The sequence below is a fragment of the Lethenteron reissneri genome, chromosome 7 (genome assembly GCF_015708825.2).
Source record: "Lethenteron reissneri isolate LAM-NWPU_2019-01 chromosome 7, ASM1570882v1, whole genome shotgun sequence".
NCBI classification, from domain to species: domain Eukaryota; kingdom Metazoa; phylum Chordata; class Hyperoartia; order Petromyzontiformes; family Petromyzontidae; genus Lethenteron; species Lethenteron reissneri.
Window position 1 is genome coordinate 8,808,719 of NC_083785.1, and position 16,686 is coordinate 8,825,404.

Below are 16,686 nucleotides of genomic sequence, written 5' to 3' on the forward strand. Positions count from 1 at the left end.
AGTGGTCTGACCAAGCCACGGCCAATCAGCGATGTCCATTCATGAGCGTTTGGGCACGGTTTACATTCAGTGTGGCAACATCTCTTTTGAATTCTTGGTGTATTTTGACTTACAACTATAATGAAATCAATAATTACGTCTCCCAAAGTGCTTGCGAATAAAGACACGAAAGTCAGGAAGACAATTAGTGTTTTGACGGATAAATAGATCATTGATAAACATTAAAAAAGGTGTCAAAATAGGTTGCGTTGAGTAGTGAATACGGCCTGTCCTCGCTTAACGACCAAATCACGTAACGACCAGTTTCGTGGAACCAATTACCGTCGTTAAGAGGGGTTCTACTATATAGAAGGGGCCACAGAGCTCGGGGATTGTTGGCACCAACTCACGTGGCCGCCTTCCACTTCTTACGCCTCTGAGTTGATCTCTCCGTTCGCGAGAGGGGAAGCGTTATGGGTTGAGATCATCACTGCCCATGATCGGCATCTTCTGCCCGTTCAAATGTTTCCACCAACTCGCAAATGCGGAGAAACGCGCCGCAAGACGCCACGGCGCAGTAACTTTCTCAGCAGCATTTTGGCGTCGCGTACCGTATTGATTAGTATGCACGTTGCAAATTCTCTCCGCCCGTGTCTAGACCCGCGGTTGCGCAGTTAAAGCTAACGCAAGCTGCAACAACAACAACACAATTAAGGCATTAAAGTGTTTTCTGTGTGTGCATTAACAGTGCGAAGATAGGGAGAGAAAAAACTATGAAAAATATTTCAGAAATTTCAGTCGGGCCGCGCAGAACAAATAGAGATATTTAGCGCAGTACATGGCTTATCGCTAAGAAACCTTATTAGCATGAGTTATAAGAATGTCCGAAAGCAGCTGGGGAAAGAGCAATTACATTTTCACGGGAACGAGTCTGTTGATAATCAACTTCAGTGCTGCCCCAGTAGCCCCGTGAATAAAAATGGAATTTTGATTCACTTGCTTTGTATAAAATCGCCTACGCACGTGGATAATTGGCTGCGCAAGATTTGCGGCAACGAGGGTGCGCCGCGCGCGGCTCTGTGCGGGATATTTGCTATTCAAAGAAACATTTCCAGCCTTGACTGCCGATCATGGGGTTATTTAATAGGCCAGAAGCCCCCTTTCTCCACACGTCTCCCGCTTGGATGCGGCTGATTTTCATCTCTTCCCCCCCCCCGGTTTGTTCGTCGGTACGTTTCGTATTCAAATTTCAGAATGGTGATGATTCGTCCATGCTGGAGGAATCCGATGAGCTGTGAAGCTCTTCTGCACAGGTGTCCAGTAGGGGCGAGCCAGAACGTTACAGCAGCAAACGATGTAACGAAAACACGAAACGTATCCCCTAGCTAATAACGAGGTAATCATGTTCCCACGCGCACACAAACTTCGCACACAGCCCACGAACGTCACATCTGGATGGAAGCCTTTTGGATTATTATCGCATGAGTTGACGCAGAATTTATAATCGCTTATAAAGCTTCCCGCCACCCTTTAATTGGTGGTGCTGCTGCGATGCATCGGTGGTCATTTGCCTAATGTCTGGCAGAAACGCATTTTGCGAATTTGAAAGCATTGTTGCACGTCTGTGTTTCTGTGAGTGCGTGTGTGAGGAGCGGTGGTGCAGCAGTTAGCGCACGCACTGCGTTACGAACCCGGCGACCCGGGTTCGAATCCAGCTCACGGCCAACACCAGCGACGATTATCTAAACCGGTCCTGGGCCTCTCTTAGGTATACTCAGCCTCAAATAAGTATATTGTGTCGTGTGTAAACATCGCCACGAGGGAGACAAAGGCGGCCGGGCGTGGTGCTGGCCACCCACCCCCTCGTGTGCCGTGCCGGCCTTCATAGGTGTTTGCGAACAGCACTCGCCCCAACAGTCTGTTACAGGCTACACGGGGGATTGTTGTAGTTGTTTGCCTGTGTTTGCTCGTGTGTTCGTGCGTGCCTTTGTTACACAAGCAGAAAGGGTTGCGTCATGGGAAACAGTCATGTTTCGGGAAAGTCACGTCGAAAGAAATTAAATTGAATAATAATAACAAAATACGACGCTTCGATTGCAACACAAGCAACCATCATCAGGTACGAATGAATGAGAAAACAAACATAGTAAATTTGGAAATACAATGCAATACAACACAGAGAGTCGGCCCACACAACAGTCAACACCCCACCTGGTTGATTACGTTCTTCCAAAGATTGCTACATTTGAGAGCGAGAGAGAGACAAAACACGGTAGTGTAGTGGTTAAGTGCACCGCCCTACGAAACTGGCGACCCGAGTTCAATTCCCACTCACAGCCAACAACAGCGATGAATATCTGAACCGGTCCTGGGGGCTCCCCTCGGTCCACTCAGCCTCCGATAAGTTACCTGGATTGGTGCGTAAGCATCAGGCATTGGGCAGACAAAGTCCAGCCAGGCGTGTCGCTGGCTCTCCAACCTCATTGTGTTTTGTGCAGGTCTCCTCAACAGGTGCTCGCCGACAACACTTGCCCCAATGGCCTGGCCAAGGCTATATTGAGGGGACCTTTGTCTTTGTGTTCGTTCCACATTTACCTGTGAATCAGGATGATGGGGATGCCGGGATTGGAATTTTGCCGGGGGAAGGGGTGGGCGGTGTGTTGCTGAAGAGAATGGCAATAGGGACAGAGCGGCGCATTCACATCGCTTCCTGCGGTTGTAACTGTCCCTCCAGCTGCTTTCTCACTCTGCTACTCACGCGGAGAGAGAGAGAGCCAGAGAGAGGCACCACAGTGGCTGCACACACAAAGCCACCGGCACTTGCCGTCGACGTCAGCTGGGGAGGGGGGGGGTGTCCAGGGAGAGAAACCATCTGCAATGATTAGGCAGATGGGCGCTAGGTGAAGTGTGTCTGCGCCTCTGCGGCTGGATAACAAACGCCGCTTAAAATGATAATGAATTACTCCGCTGTGAAGAGAGGAGGAGGAAGAGAGAGAGATGGGTAAAAAAAAAAATGCGCTAATAAAATCCATCCATCACTGACAGAATATTTCCAGGCTTGGCGTTACCACCGGGTGTGTTTACATAACCATCACTCTGTTTGCTTAAGCGGGCGGCGTGTGAGGGTGGCCTCAGTCACCAACGCTTGGCTGCGGGTTTGCCGGGATCTATTGAAAGGGGTTGGCAAAAAATGCACGTGGCCGTCGCTTGTCAGATAAATTGACATCTCCGACTCGGTCTTAACCGCGTGTCAGGCGCACCGCCGAGGAACAGCGCCCCGTGCCGAAAAGAAGAGGTTAATTCTAGATTTGAAGCTTTCGTGACTGCAATGATTGATATTCTTAGGTTTTTTCGGTAAAGTCACGTAGGTAAAAAAACATTAAAAGTAAAATTAAATAAAAATCACGACGTTTCGGAGGCAACACAAGCTTCCGTCTTCAGGTGGTACCGTCACAGCCACTACAGCTGTATCAAGTAACGGTACCACCTGAAGACGGAAGCTTGTGTTGCCTCCGAAACGTCGTGATTTTTATTTTATTTTAAACCTAAGAATAAGAAGAGGTTAATGAACTGTCGCGTGAGCAGGTGCAGTGAGGTGGAGTCACCCCCCTTCGAGCTACATCGTTCATTTAGTTTAAAAAGCAACGTCGCCCCACAATGTTGGGCAAGGTGAAAAAACAAAAACGCAAAATAGAGAATGCAATTTAAAGCTTTCGTGACTGCAGGGATTCATCTTTTTTGGTTCTTTCGGTAAAGTCACGTAGAAGGGGGATAATAAAATAATAAAAATTAAACATAATAATATAATTCTCACGACGTTTCGGCCACAACGCAAGCAGCCGTCCTCGGGTGAAGAACAGGTCTGTCGGAAAGACAGCGTCTGAATGAACACCACCAAGCTTTCCGACAGACCTGTTCTTCACCTGAGGACGGCTGCTTGCGTTGTGGCCGAAGCGTCGTGAGAATTGTATTATTTTATTATGTTTTATTTTTATTATTTTATTATCTCCCTTCTACGTGACTTTACCGAAAGAACCAAGAAAATAGAGAATGCATTTTAGTTTTTGTTCCTATTTCGGCGCGTGATATCGCATTTTTGACAACCTCTCCTGGATCGTTGCGTTTTTCATTGAATTATGCGGCCATGCAAAATGTGCATCGGTATGGTTAATGACCTAGAAGTTTTTTTATTAACAGTTTACGACGAAAAACTTTGTCAGTTATTGCCACCGAATCACGGGGGTCCCCGTTATGTTTAACGCTGCCCCTGCCGCTGCGACGATGCGCAGCTCGCTCGCTCGCGCGACATTATACGTTTGCTGCAACATTTATTTTTAAGAGGAAATGTGTCAGGTTTATTTTTTGTGGGTGTGTATTTGTATTGTTGCATCCTGTATTCAGAATTTAGACAAACGCTGAGGATATCCGAATTTTTGGGGAGGGTAACAGGCTGCATAAATTCCCCAATAATGATTCGGTCAAAATTTAAATCATTCATTCAAATGCCTTATTTAAATCCACGTGAGGTCCCATTCAGATGTGCCATTTCTTAGAACACAAAAACAGTTGGATGGATGTATGCACAAGATTAATATGTTTCGATTTAAAGCTTTAGTGACTGCAGGGATTCATCTTCTTGGTTCTTTCGGTAAAGTCACGTAGAAGGGAAGTAATAAAATAATAAAAATAAACATAATAAAATAATTATTACGACCTTTCGGCCACAACGCAAGCAGCCGTCCTCAGACCAGGTCTGTCGGGGAGACCTGGTCGCTGTCTCCCCGACAGACCTAGTCTTCACCTGAGTACGGCTGCTTGCGTTGTGGCCGAAAACGTCGTGATAATTATTTTATTATGTTTTATTTTTTATTATTTTATTACTTCCCTTCTACGTGACTTTACCGAAAGAACCAAGAAGATTAATATGAGCGCAGCTAAAAACGGTGAGCACATCCATTCTACGGAGAGATGCGGTCCCTCATCGGCCGAGGAAAAGAGGAGGTAGGTTCTTGAGACGAGACCACAACAAAACCCAACAGGCCCAGGGAGTGGGCAGCACGAGTGGCTGGGGGAAGGGAGATTCAGACTATAGGGGCAGCAACATAGTGTGAGTAACCCCCCCCCCGTGCCGCACCCACTCCACAACGGTTGAAGGTTGACCATAGGCCCTGACGGTTAGGAAGCTGCGGTGGCTAGGAGATGTTAACCACCTCGCCTGGTATACAGGAGGTTGTGGATTCGATCCCGACCCTGATGCCTGCTGTATATTTGGAGTTTGCGTGTCTCTCTCTCGTCATCACCACGGTGGCTAGGAGATGTTAGCTACCTCGCCTGGTATACAGGAGGTTGTGGATTCGATCCCTACCCTGATGCCTGCTGTATATTTGGAGTTTGCGTGTCTCTCCCTCATCACCACGGTGGCTAGGAGATGTTAGCTACCTTGCCTGGTCTACAGGAGGTCGTGGGTTCGATCCCGACCCTGATGCCTGCTGTATAATTGGAGTTTGCGTGTCTCTCTCTCGTCATCACCACAGTGGCTAGGATATGTTAGCTACCTCGCCTGGTATACAGGAGGTCGTGAATTCGATCCCTACCCTGACGCCTGCTGTATATTTGGAGTTTGCGTGTCTCTCTCTCGCCATCACCACAGTGGCTAGGAGATGTTAGCTACCTCGCCTGGTATACAGGAGGTTGTGGGTTCGATCCCTACCCTGATGCCTGCTGTATATTTGGAGTTTGCGTGTCTCTCCCTCATCATCACCACGGTGGCTAGGAGATGTTAGCTACCTCGCCTGGTCTACAGGAGGTCGTGGGTTCGATCCCTACCCTGATGCTTGCTGTATATTTGGAGTTTGCGTGTCTCTCCCTCATCATCACCACGGTGGCTAGGAGATGTTAGCTACCTCGCCTGGTCTACAGGAGGTCGTGGGTTCGATCCCTACACTAATGCCTGCTGCTGTATATTTGGCGTTTGCGTGTTCTCCACGTGGTTGCGTGGGTTTTCCTCGGCGGCGTCCGGGGTTTTCCCTACAGATTTAGAAAACACGCGTTTTGAGTATTTGACTGCAATGTATTTCCGTACGATGATAAGCCACTTCGTTGTGATAGACAGGTAGCTTCTGAAAAAGAGCGAAACAGCTGAGTGGGCCTTACCTCGTAAAATGATTTTTTTGTTAAGTTAATGAAATATGAGAATAAGTTTTCCCCTTTTTTTCTGGCAACAAAACAGGTGTCAAGATATTCTTGGTTCTTTCGGTAAAGTCACGTATAAGGGAAATAATAAAATAATAAAAATTAAACATAATAAAATACACGTAATAAAATACACTGTGTATTTTATTATTAAGAAGATGAATCCCTGCAGTCACGAAAGCTTTAAATCGAGGTGTTAAGATGTTAAAACACCAAACTGAAACATTTTACAAGGAATCATGTCTGCATTAACCACAAAACTTGTGGTCAGAATGCAAACAAAAAACACGCTCTGATATATATGCATTGTCTTTGAAACTGATTGTTCCACACCAGAGACAGCTTTCTTTTGAGCCTCGTTTCAATTGGTGCTCGACCAGAGGACGCCTTTTGGGTTATGTGTGTAAAATGAGGTGGTGGCGACGATGCGTGGAATAAACGAAGATGGAAATGAGACGAGTGAATTGATTATGGGTGGCGATGGGGAGTTTGGGACGGGAAAGGCGTTAGTGCGAGTGGGGAGGACTACATGGAGACATGAAATTGCAACGTGATGGAAGATCGTTTAGCGCACGAGCGATTATTGTTGTGGTTTGCGCCGGTGAAGTGAAAAACGATTCTCACGAGGAACTTTTGTCGCGATTGGATACAAGACCTTTTCACTTAAGACCGTTGTTAAGCGTCGTCAGAAAGAATAAAACCACGTCACCTGGTCCGGAATCAGAATTAAATCTCGAAAAGCTAAGAATAACCATGTCACCTAACCCGGTGAATGGTAGCGCCTCTAGTGCCTGCAGGGGTAATAATAATAATAGTTCAATTTGTAACGCGCGCAAATTTGCAGACATAGTGGCCGCAACTCAGAGGCACGGAGCCAAGCTCAGAGTCGCTCAAAAGCATGATTGTAGAGGTGAGTTTTTAAGTGTCTCTTGAAGGAGGCGATTGAGGTGATGCTGCGAATGTGCAGAGGGGTGATGGCGTTCCAGACTGTTGGGGCTGCCACCGAGAAGCGGCGTGTAGACATGACCATCCTGGATCTTGGTATCGAGAGGAGGTCGTGAGTCGCGCTGCGCAGGCATCTGCCGTGTGCTGAGCTGCAAGTTGTCAATAATGAAGAGAGGTACGGCGGGCAGGCGGATATGAAGGCATTGTGGCAGAGGCAGACGGTCTTGTATATGACCCTACTGGCGATGGGGAGCCAGTTGAGAGCACGTAGACAAGCTAGTGAGTCGAGACGGGGATGAGTGTGGGCAATGACGACGCGTGCTAGGTTGTTTTGTAGTCTTTGAAGTTTCTTTAGGTTGCCAGCGGAGGTCCGGACTAGGTGATGTTAACTCATTATATACAGCGCACATAAATCAAAAGACGTAGATTCACACACGCGTGGTCCAATGTGCATATCGTGAGCTTAATAATTGACGAACTGATGCATCGGTCCAACACCAATAACATCATAGTGTAAACCCTTAACGAACACAAGGACATTTGGCATTAATAGAAGTTAAGCATTCGCTCTTATCAAATATAACACAGGGCCGGATTAATCTCTCTTTTGTGGATTAGCTGGGCATCAGGGAATATCCGTGGGCCATCGTGGCAGCAAAGTAATGGGAACAGTGCAGCTTTTCTTGCTATCCAAGTCTCGCTCTCACAATGCGCTCATGTCTGCGCGTTGGGTAGAGCTGGGGGGGGGGGGGGTGCAGTGCCAAGCTGCGTCATTTAGAGTCCACACGAAATCAAGTAGCTCAGGCTTTACAAGCGGACTTAAGTCGGCTTTGAAGACCTGGCTCTCTCAAGGTGAGGGAGGTAACTGACTGATAGCAGCCAGGACAACATTGTGCATCACGGCTGGAGGGAATCTTTTATTTTTTTTGCTATTCAACTCTTTAAAAAGATTCTTTAAGATGTGCAAGGAAACCAAAGGAAAGAGATCCACAATCACGCGGCAGCCCACGGTAAAATAGCACGGGGAATTCAGTTTCCACAGAGCATCTGTTTGATAATGGAATAAGAATAATGCTCATTTAGACAAGCTTGGGCAGGCTGCGGTTATTCGCAACAGATACTTTAATATTGTGGGAAGTTTTTTTTTTTTCTCCTAGCATACAGCCTTTCAAATTATATGTGGTGGATGATAAAAAAACAAATCACAAGTGGATGGATTAGTCCACAAGCCCAGACCGGAGAGTTTACTTGTCGAGACGACCCAGTGGCTCCTCCGTCACTTAAAATGCTCACGCTTTTCTTAAATCGGTCAGTGCTCGTGACTTTATGCGGTCACCCATTTGAAGTGAGTGGCATCGTCAAACAAGTCACTCGTATGAAAACAATAACAGGTTTTACCCCTTTCTGGCAATAAAACAGGAGTTGTGTTAAGATGGTCACAAACACCAAATAGAAACCTTTAGCAAGGAATCAAGTCTGCGTTACGCACACAGGTACTTGTGGCAGAACATGCAAACAAACGTGCTCTGTGTAACACACGTCATTGTCTTTGCAACTGATTGGCCTACACCAGAGACGGCCTTCTTCATGGCCTAGTCTCACCAGTGTCAATTCAGTCGTACTCACCGCCGTATGGGTCTGTACTCCTTGAAGAGGAGCAGAGAGTCGGCGGCATGAATCGTTTCGGGGAAGGAAGCTACAGACGATGATTGGGGAGGAGGGAAGAAAACTAGGATGAGTAAACCCCTCCCCCCCCAACTCATTGAAGGCTGACTAGAGGCCCCGGCAGTTATCCCGAGTTGCTGCTGGAGACGACTAACGTGCCAATCGCACCTCCGATTAGCACGGTTGGCTACGCACGGCGCAAAGGAAGTTCAACATACATATTCTTAGGTTTTTTCGGTAAAGTCACGTAGGTAAAAAATTAAAATTAATAAAAGTAAAATAAAATAAAAATCACGACGTTTCGGAGGCAACACAAGCTTCCGTCTGTTGCCTCCGAAACGTCGTGACTTTACCGAAAAAACCTAAGAATATGAATCCTTGCAGTCACGAAAGCTTCAAATCTAGAATATATGCGTACGTACGACTAAACTGGGCCACGTCACGGTGCTGCCGAATTCGCGTCGTGCTGCCGGCCTGTGCCACGAACGTTTTTCGGCTCATCGCAGGTGGTGCCAGGGTGTGCCCTGGGCCCGTGCGCTCGGCGACTCGAGGATTCAAGCGGTCGATTCAAGCCACGGAGCCCAGCGCAAATTGCAAAACATCGGGTTGAAATCGGGGCTCTGTGTTTAATCCCGCATTTCAAGTGTAGCTGGGTATGGCCATTTCATGGTATCAGCCTGATCGCTTTAATGACTGCACAAATATAACAAATGTTGGGTGTGAACTGAATTTGACATATTACAGCTCTGACTAAAGTGAAAAAATATACACATTTACCATTAGCATTGCCTGATAACAGAATTATGCTCTTATTTAAATAAGGCATTGTGAATTAATAATGTGGTCAGTTTTTCGTTTGTTATTTGGCCCTGCACACCACTGTCAAACACAGTCTCATTATTTCATGTATGCATCAAACATGATTGGTATGTGCTGAAAATACTTTTTTGTAGCACGGAGCGCCATCTGGTTCTTTGGTCTGGTCATAGGTGTCATCTAATCAGGGCACTTCTGACAAGATTGAGCCTCGCTTTTGCCAAAATGCCCAATCTCGTCAGATCTTGAAATTTAAAGCAGGGTTGTGCCTGGTTAGTAATTCGATGGAAGACTACCTGGTAATATCAAATACCAGATGTTTAAAGATTTGGGCTGCAAGGTGGCCATGGAATGGAAGTACAGCCAGTGGATTCTTGAATCAGAATATTCGTTGAAACTGGAGGAATCCGATGAGCTATTAAGCTATTTTCACAGATGTCTAGTAGGGGCGGGTTAGAACGTTACAGCAACGAACAATATGAAAACACAATAGGAGTGCAAAGTATGGGAAAAATAAGCAAATTGAAAAAAAAATCTATTTATTTTACCATGTAAGGCCCACTGAGCTATTAGATTATTTTTCAGAACTGGCCACAAATGATAGATCAACGAAGTGGCTTATCATGTGGAAATTCATAGCAGCTTTGGATGTTACCCATTTATCGAGATTCTGTCAGTGTCCTCCCACATGAATACTCCTTCATGGAATTAACCAAAAATCCACATGTTGCAAGACCCACCTGAAAAATAAACTATTAAACGACTAAACCATTTTTATTTTACCAGGTAAGTCCCACTGAGCTATAAAGATATATTTTAGAAGTGAACCTGGCCACAAATCATAACTCAACGAAGTGGCTTATCACGTGGACATTGAAAGCAGTCAAATACTCCGCAAATTTCTAAATAACTCTGAGACTCAGTAAGGAGACTTCCCTGAGTAAATACGGGGCATTGGCATTATTGATAATTATTAGTTTGTCAATTGGCTGTCCGTGTTGTGGTGGTGTAAAGAGTAGGGTAAAGTGTGCGTACTCTGACCTCATCCGAGGCGTCTGGCCAGCATCTAGCCACCTTGGAAGTGTGGACCAAGGATACGCTCCAGAGAGGCCTCTCTAGAGCTCCCCCGAGTGGAGACCCGTTCTGCCGACAGTGGCGTGGGCGAGAGCGATTGCAGGGCTGCACCTTTACCTGGGTGTGTTCATGCGAATGGACAGGAATGGCCAAGGGTGGCAACCTCACATCATGGAGGAAGGGAAAAGGACTTCAAGTACAATGGCCACCGTGCCATGTAAATGTTTGCTAGGGTGTGACATTTGACGCTGCAATCTGCCACTTTCCTAAGACACACACTCACGCCCTCTCAAATATAAGATCATCTCTAATAAGTTAATAGCAATTATATATATACTTAAATCATCCTGGGTGGTGATGTAGATGAACCTCATTATTCCACTCCGCTGCAGGGTATCTCTTTGTCTTAACATCTGCCGTGTTCATAACCTGTTGTGTTTTCTTTCTCTCTTTTCTTTTCAGGCACAGAACTGTGCACTAGCGCTTGAAAATTCAGCCCAGCGTGAGCACTACAGCTGCTGCCTTGATGAGGTATATCACCCCTCAGCGCACGTGAAACGCCATCGCACGTTTTTAGAGGCTGCTGCAAACATCACCATTTTTTCGATGCCCCACCCAAGTTGTTTGGTGACTGGCAGACGAATAACGCCCACTTCCAGGATGGTGCACAGGGACAGCTGCCCACTGGGGGAGGGGTCCCCTTGGCAACGGTTGCGGGGGGGGGGGGTTCTCATGGCAACGGCTGCAGGGGGGGTCCCCTTGGTACCGGTTGCAGCAGGCACGTCGAATTGGTGGAGACGACAAGTTGATGTGAGGCACTTTAGAGTTGCCGAGTCAATCGATCCTTTCCCATTCTGATGACGTACATGTGCGTCCATCGGTTTTTCTTCCGATTCGTCGTGTACGTCATGGGTCATCTGGTCCAACCCATGTGAGACTAGGCTCTAAGGAAGGCTGTCTCGGGTGTGGACCAATCAACTTCAAGGACAGTGCATACATTATCAGAGTTATGTTTTTTGTTTGTATTATGACTACAGGTATTGTGGTCTATGCAAACTAGACTCCTTGTAAAAAAAGGTGTCGGTTTTGTTGCCAGATAGAAGGGTAAAAAACCAATTGTCAAAAAAAACGTTATCGGTGCGGGTCGGAAGACGTGCAAAGGCACCCACAAGGCCACGTGCGAGGGCGTGTGGCACTGTTTCACGCCAGCTAACGCTGCAGTTCTCTGCACTGAGTACAATGTTTAAAAAAAAGAAACAACCGTGAATGCCTCTCTGAATAAAATTTACGCTAATAACCGCTTGCGCGTTAGGAGATTCAGCGGTAAACGGGACACCCGCCCTGCAACTTGCAGACGTCTCGGAACGGGAAGGGGTTAAGCAAGCGACCTATGAATGCAACATTTCTGAAGGCAAATGAAAAACAAAAAAGTTATCTACCATAGCCGCAGAGCTCAGCGGCTCACAAATGAAATTGGCGGTGTGAATTTGATTCCCGGCCGCGGCCAACATCGGCGGAGAGTGGTATCTGAGCCGGTCCCGGGCCTCCCCATTCTTCACGAAGTATGGTCACATGACCACCACGACTGCCACGGTGTGCGACGGCCTTTATCCAACAATGGATTGACAAGTGGGGCTGTCGTGAGGAAGTGAAATGAAATCTTGCATCGGTGTTTCAGGTTGCGCTTGAACGGATCTCCGAGGTGTCCCGCCGTGTGTCCTTTTGGCACGACGAGTGAAGCCGCGCTTCATGCCCTGGGTGCATCATCAGGAACTCAAATTCTTCCCCCCCCCCAAAAAAATATCCTAGTTACGTGAAGCGAAACGTCGGACGCCGCTCCAAACAATACGTGGCAAAGGCAGCAAACACGGCAGAGAATCGGATTCAGTATTAAAGGGGCATCAAAATAAGGCTAACATTTGGTTGGCAAAAAAAAAACACGTTATTTCTGAAAAACTTTCAGCTGTCAGCGCGGCACATTAAAAACCTGAAAGGAGTGAACAATACTTTTTTGCCGTGAACTTACTGCTGACTCTCTGCAACTTTTCACTCGGTGAAATCTACTTGTTAACAATTAAAGGAATATCTGGCTCCATTTTCATTCAATTTCAGGGGCTTTCACCGGGTGTGTTTCGGGTATTGCAGTTTTTTTCAGGGGACGTTTTCCTCTCTACTCTCCATGAAATTCATTTATAATATAGAACAGTCAAATTCCATACTGCACTACAAATTGTATGAGTGTGAATATTTGGTAAATGACAAGTCTACGAATATGTAGTTGTATATTCACAAATAAGCCGAGGCCTATTACGTTTAGCCTGAACTGGCTGAGAGGCTCAACCAAGTGAGAGCCTGAATCAGGTGGCGGCCTGGAACAAGTGAGATCCTGAACTAGGTGAGAGCCTGGACAGGTGAGAGCCTGAACCAGGCGAGAGCCTGAATAGATGAGAGTTTGTTGAACCAGGTGAGGGCCTGAACAGGTGAGAGCCTGAACCAGGTGAGAGCCTTGAGGTGTTGCTTGAAGGTGGATGGTGCTCGGATGCTGCGTATCATTGCGGGTGATTTGCCCGTAGGCTTATTGTAGCTATTTATATGTAAAACAAGATGAGAGGCATAAAAATCGCATCGCGTTCGCCATAAGCCGAGTCATAACGGCTCGGTAAAAAGGCGTTCGCGAGAGAGCCGCGTATTCGCAAGAAAGCTCTTCAGGGATTTCACCATTGACAGGGAACGAGGGGGTGGGGGGGCATTACGAAGGCTTTAGGGGAAGCAGCAGCAGCAGCAGAAGAAGCGTGACACTGAACACGTTCAATGTTTTCCTTTGAACCACGGGGCCCAAGAAAGCGCCGCCACCGTTGGCGTGACACGTCTGACATTTGTCGGGCGCGATCGTGGCCATTGTTAACGGTATGCGGTGTTTTTTTTCCGTTTCCTATCAACGAACGTGAGGCGGTGGACCAACAAGACATCGCGATATCTAAAGCGCTCTCAAATATTAAGTCATTTTCACGTAGGTTTAGCCTTTTTTCAAATCGGAATCCGAATATGTATTTGTACTGGAGGAATCCGATGAGCCACAAAGCTATTTTTTTGTACAGAAATCCAATCGAGGCAGGTTTAGAAGTTTACAGCAACACGCGATGCAAAAACACAATACCCTTTTCATTAAGAATATGTTTTTACCCTTTCTGGCAATGAAACAAACAGTTGTGTTAAGATGTTAAAACACCAAGCTGAAACCTTTTGCAAGGAATCATGTCTGCATTAACCACAAATAATTGTGGTGAACATGCAAAAAAACAACATGCTCTGACAGTATATGCATTGTCTTTGAAACTGATTGGCCCACAGCAGAGGCAATGTCTTTGTGCTGTTCGCCTTTTGGCGTCCTCTGATCTAACGCTGTTTGAGACTAGGCTCTAAAGAAAGCTGTCTCTGGCGGGGACCAATCAGTTTCAAAGACAATGCATATACTGTCAGAGCATGATTTGTTTTGTATTTTCACCACGAGTATATGCTGTTAATGCAGACATGATTCCTTGCAAAAGGTTTCAGTTTGGCGTTTTAACATCTTAACACAAATGTTTTATTGTCAGAAAGGGGAAAACCTATTCTTATATTTTGATACTGGCAAGGGAGGTCCCATGACCCTTTTCATTTTTTAAACAATTCTCTACTTTTCGATTTAAAGCTTTCGTGACTGCAGGGATTCATTTTCTTGGTTCTTTCGGTAAAGTCACGTAGAATGGAAATAATAAAATATTAAAAATTAAACATAATAATGTTTCATTTGTATTATTTCCATTCTACGTCACTTTACCGAAAGAACCAAGAAGATGAATTCTCTACTTACCGCAGAAGGATATTTTATCAACATTTTCAACCGAGACACCCTTGCTAATCTCGTGTGTGTGTGTGTGTGTATGTCTAAAAAAAAGAAAATCTATTAAAGCACATCGAGTTCGACACACACCCCGTATACATCACGGCGCTACTATAATCAAAATCACGCGGACTATTGTGCGCGGTTGAAACATTTTTCAACTCGCATCACATCAGTGCCCTGCCACCACCTGCTCGATGCTTGTAATCCCCATATCACGCGGGGGCAGAGTTGAAGAGAGGGATGGGTGAATTTGGCAGCTGAGGCTCTTGGGGTCTGGTGTGGGGGTTTAGTTGGAAGAAGAGAAAGAGGGGAGGGTTGATCAGATTTCTTGACATTGCTAAATGGTGCAAAGTTGAGAGTGAAATTGATTTTTTTTTGTCCGTGTTTTTTTTTCCTTCTCCTCTCCCCTTTTGGTATTCGCCGGATCTCCGGCGAGTAAGATTTTAATAGAAAACCTGTCGTCGCTCTTCATAGCCCAGCTCAGCCGCTTGCGCAGCGTCTCCCTGGAGATTCTGCGGGGACGGGGGGGGGGGAGTTGAAAGGTTACCGTAACGACATTTTAATGGTCTCATTGGGCCTGGCCGATTGTTACACTCCTGGGAATTAATGTAAAACGAATGTTGTCTTAACACATTTTTTTGTCAAATGCTTGAGTAACTTTTAATGGATTTTACATGGCGCGCTCTCTCTTTCTCTCCCTCCCCAGTTATGCTCTCTTCCCATTCGCATTTCTTTAATTTGCCAAACATTCTATACCTCAATTTGCAATTCTCTCTATCTCTCTCTCCGGCTCGACATTATTATCGCTGTCCTCCCCCCCCCCCCCCCCCCCGGCTCGCTAACCTGGCTGTCTGGCTGTCACCCACCGATTTCCCCTGTCTCTCTCCCCCCCAAACCTCTCCACTCGCGGACTCTCATCACGCTCCACCTCGCAGGTGTCCAAGCAGGTCATGCAGGCTGTGTTGACGCAGCAGGTGAGCAATCGAACACCTACGATTGTGACACGCGGCACATGGAGGCTTGGAAGGCAATAGTGGGAAGGTGCAATTGTTGTAATTTGCCGAATCTTAAAAGAAAGAAAAGGCAATAGCGCCGTACAGTTAGAAACGATGATGCGTTTGTTTTTCTCGGGCACAATCCGAATGGAAATCTTTCTTTTCTTTTCGCGTTTTATTTTAATAGTGCATCAGATATTGAGAAAAGGTGGTCAATTTTACGTGGCAGAAATAAGTTCACACGTTTTATTGGAAACCGTCTCCATAGCTACATTATTTAAAATCAATGTTTTTTTTGTCTAATTGTTTATATATGTTACAGAGATAAATCACCCCTGATTTAAACACAGAGCACAGGAGAAGGTGTAATGGTTTTAATTTGCCATACTCTTAATATACTAAAAGCATATAACGCTATTGAGTAACAAAAGCATCGTTTTTTTCCAAGCACACTTTACATATGAAATAAATAAAATAAACCTAAAAAAACTGTAGTGCTTTATTCATGGCAGAAATATGTTCAAAGATGTTCTCTGGTTGCTGTCTTCATGGCTACATTGTTGAAAAAAAGGGTTGTGTCATCTACTTTTGGTTAAATATCTCGGAGCGCTAAAATTCCTCCGTATTCTCTCGGGTCTATTATTGTTTAAAGTGGTCCATTGGAGCCTCTTGTTGGCCTTCGTTCAGTTGTGCCTCAGGCAAGGTATGAAGGGAGTACATCTGCGACCTTGTGCATAATAAACATCCCTCAACACCGCAAACAACAACAACAACAGCAGCAGCAGCAAGGTCCTCTGCGCATTGGCACCGCCAAGAAATTAAACATCCTCAATAAAAAAAAATATCCAGCATTCATCTCCTTCGCTTTGAAGATTTAGCCCCCAACGTCACGGCTAAACCGAGATCCCCTGCATCGCTGCGCGGGAAGCAATAACTCTTGAAGCATTGTTCCCTTTGACACGGCGCTAAGTGTGCGCTGAATAATGCCGCGCGTAAATAACCGCCGTGGTGCGAGCCGCCGCCGTGCATAGCCTTTGGCGCATTTCCCATCGGTTCACGGGCAACTTCATGCCCGCGACTTCATTCCGGTCGTGACGGCGGCCAGTGCGACTTGATCGCCGGTAGCTGCAGGGA

The 16,686-nt window shown here is 46.1% G+C and overlaps 1 protein-coding gene across 3 annotated transcripts in view; it reads left to right on the forward strand.

The window, feature by feature from the left end:
• Window positions 1–16,686, forward strand: part of LOC133357308 (uncharacterized) — a 261,278-nt gene that overhangs the window by 81,128 nt on the left and 163,464 nt on the right. For all 3 annotated transcript variants that reach the window (XM_061575192.1, XM_061575202.1, XM_061575210.1), the window contains 2 exons: window positions 11,134–11,202; window positions 15,493–15,531. In XM_061575192.1, coding sequence (XP_061431176.1) covers window positions 11,134–11,202; window positions 15,493–15,531 — 108 coding nt within the window. The remainder of the gene's footprint in view (window positions 1–11,133; window positions 11,203–15,492; window positions 15,532–16,686) is intronic.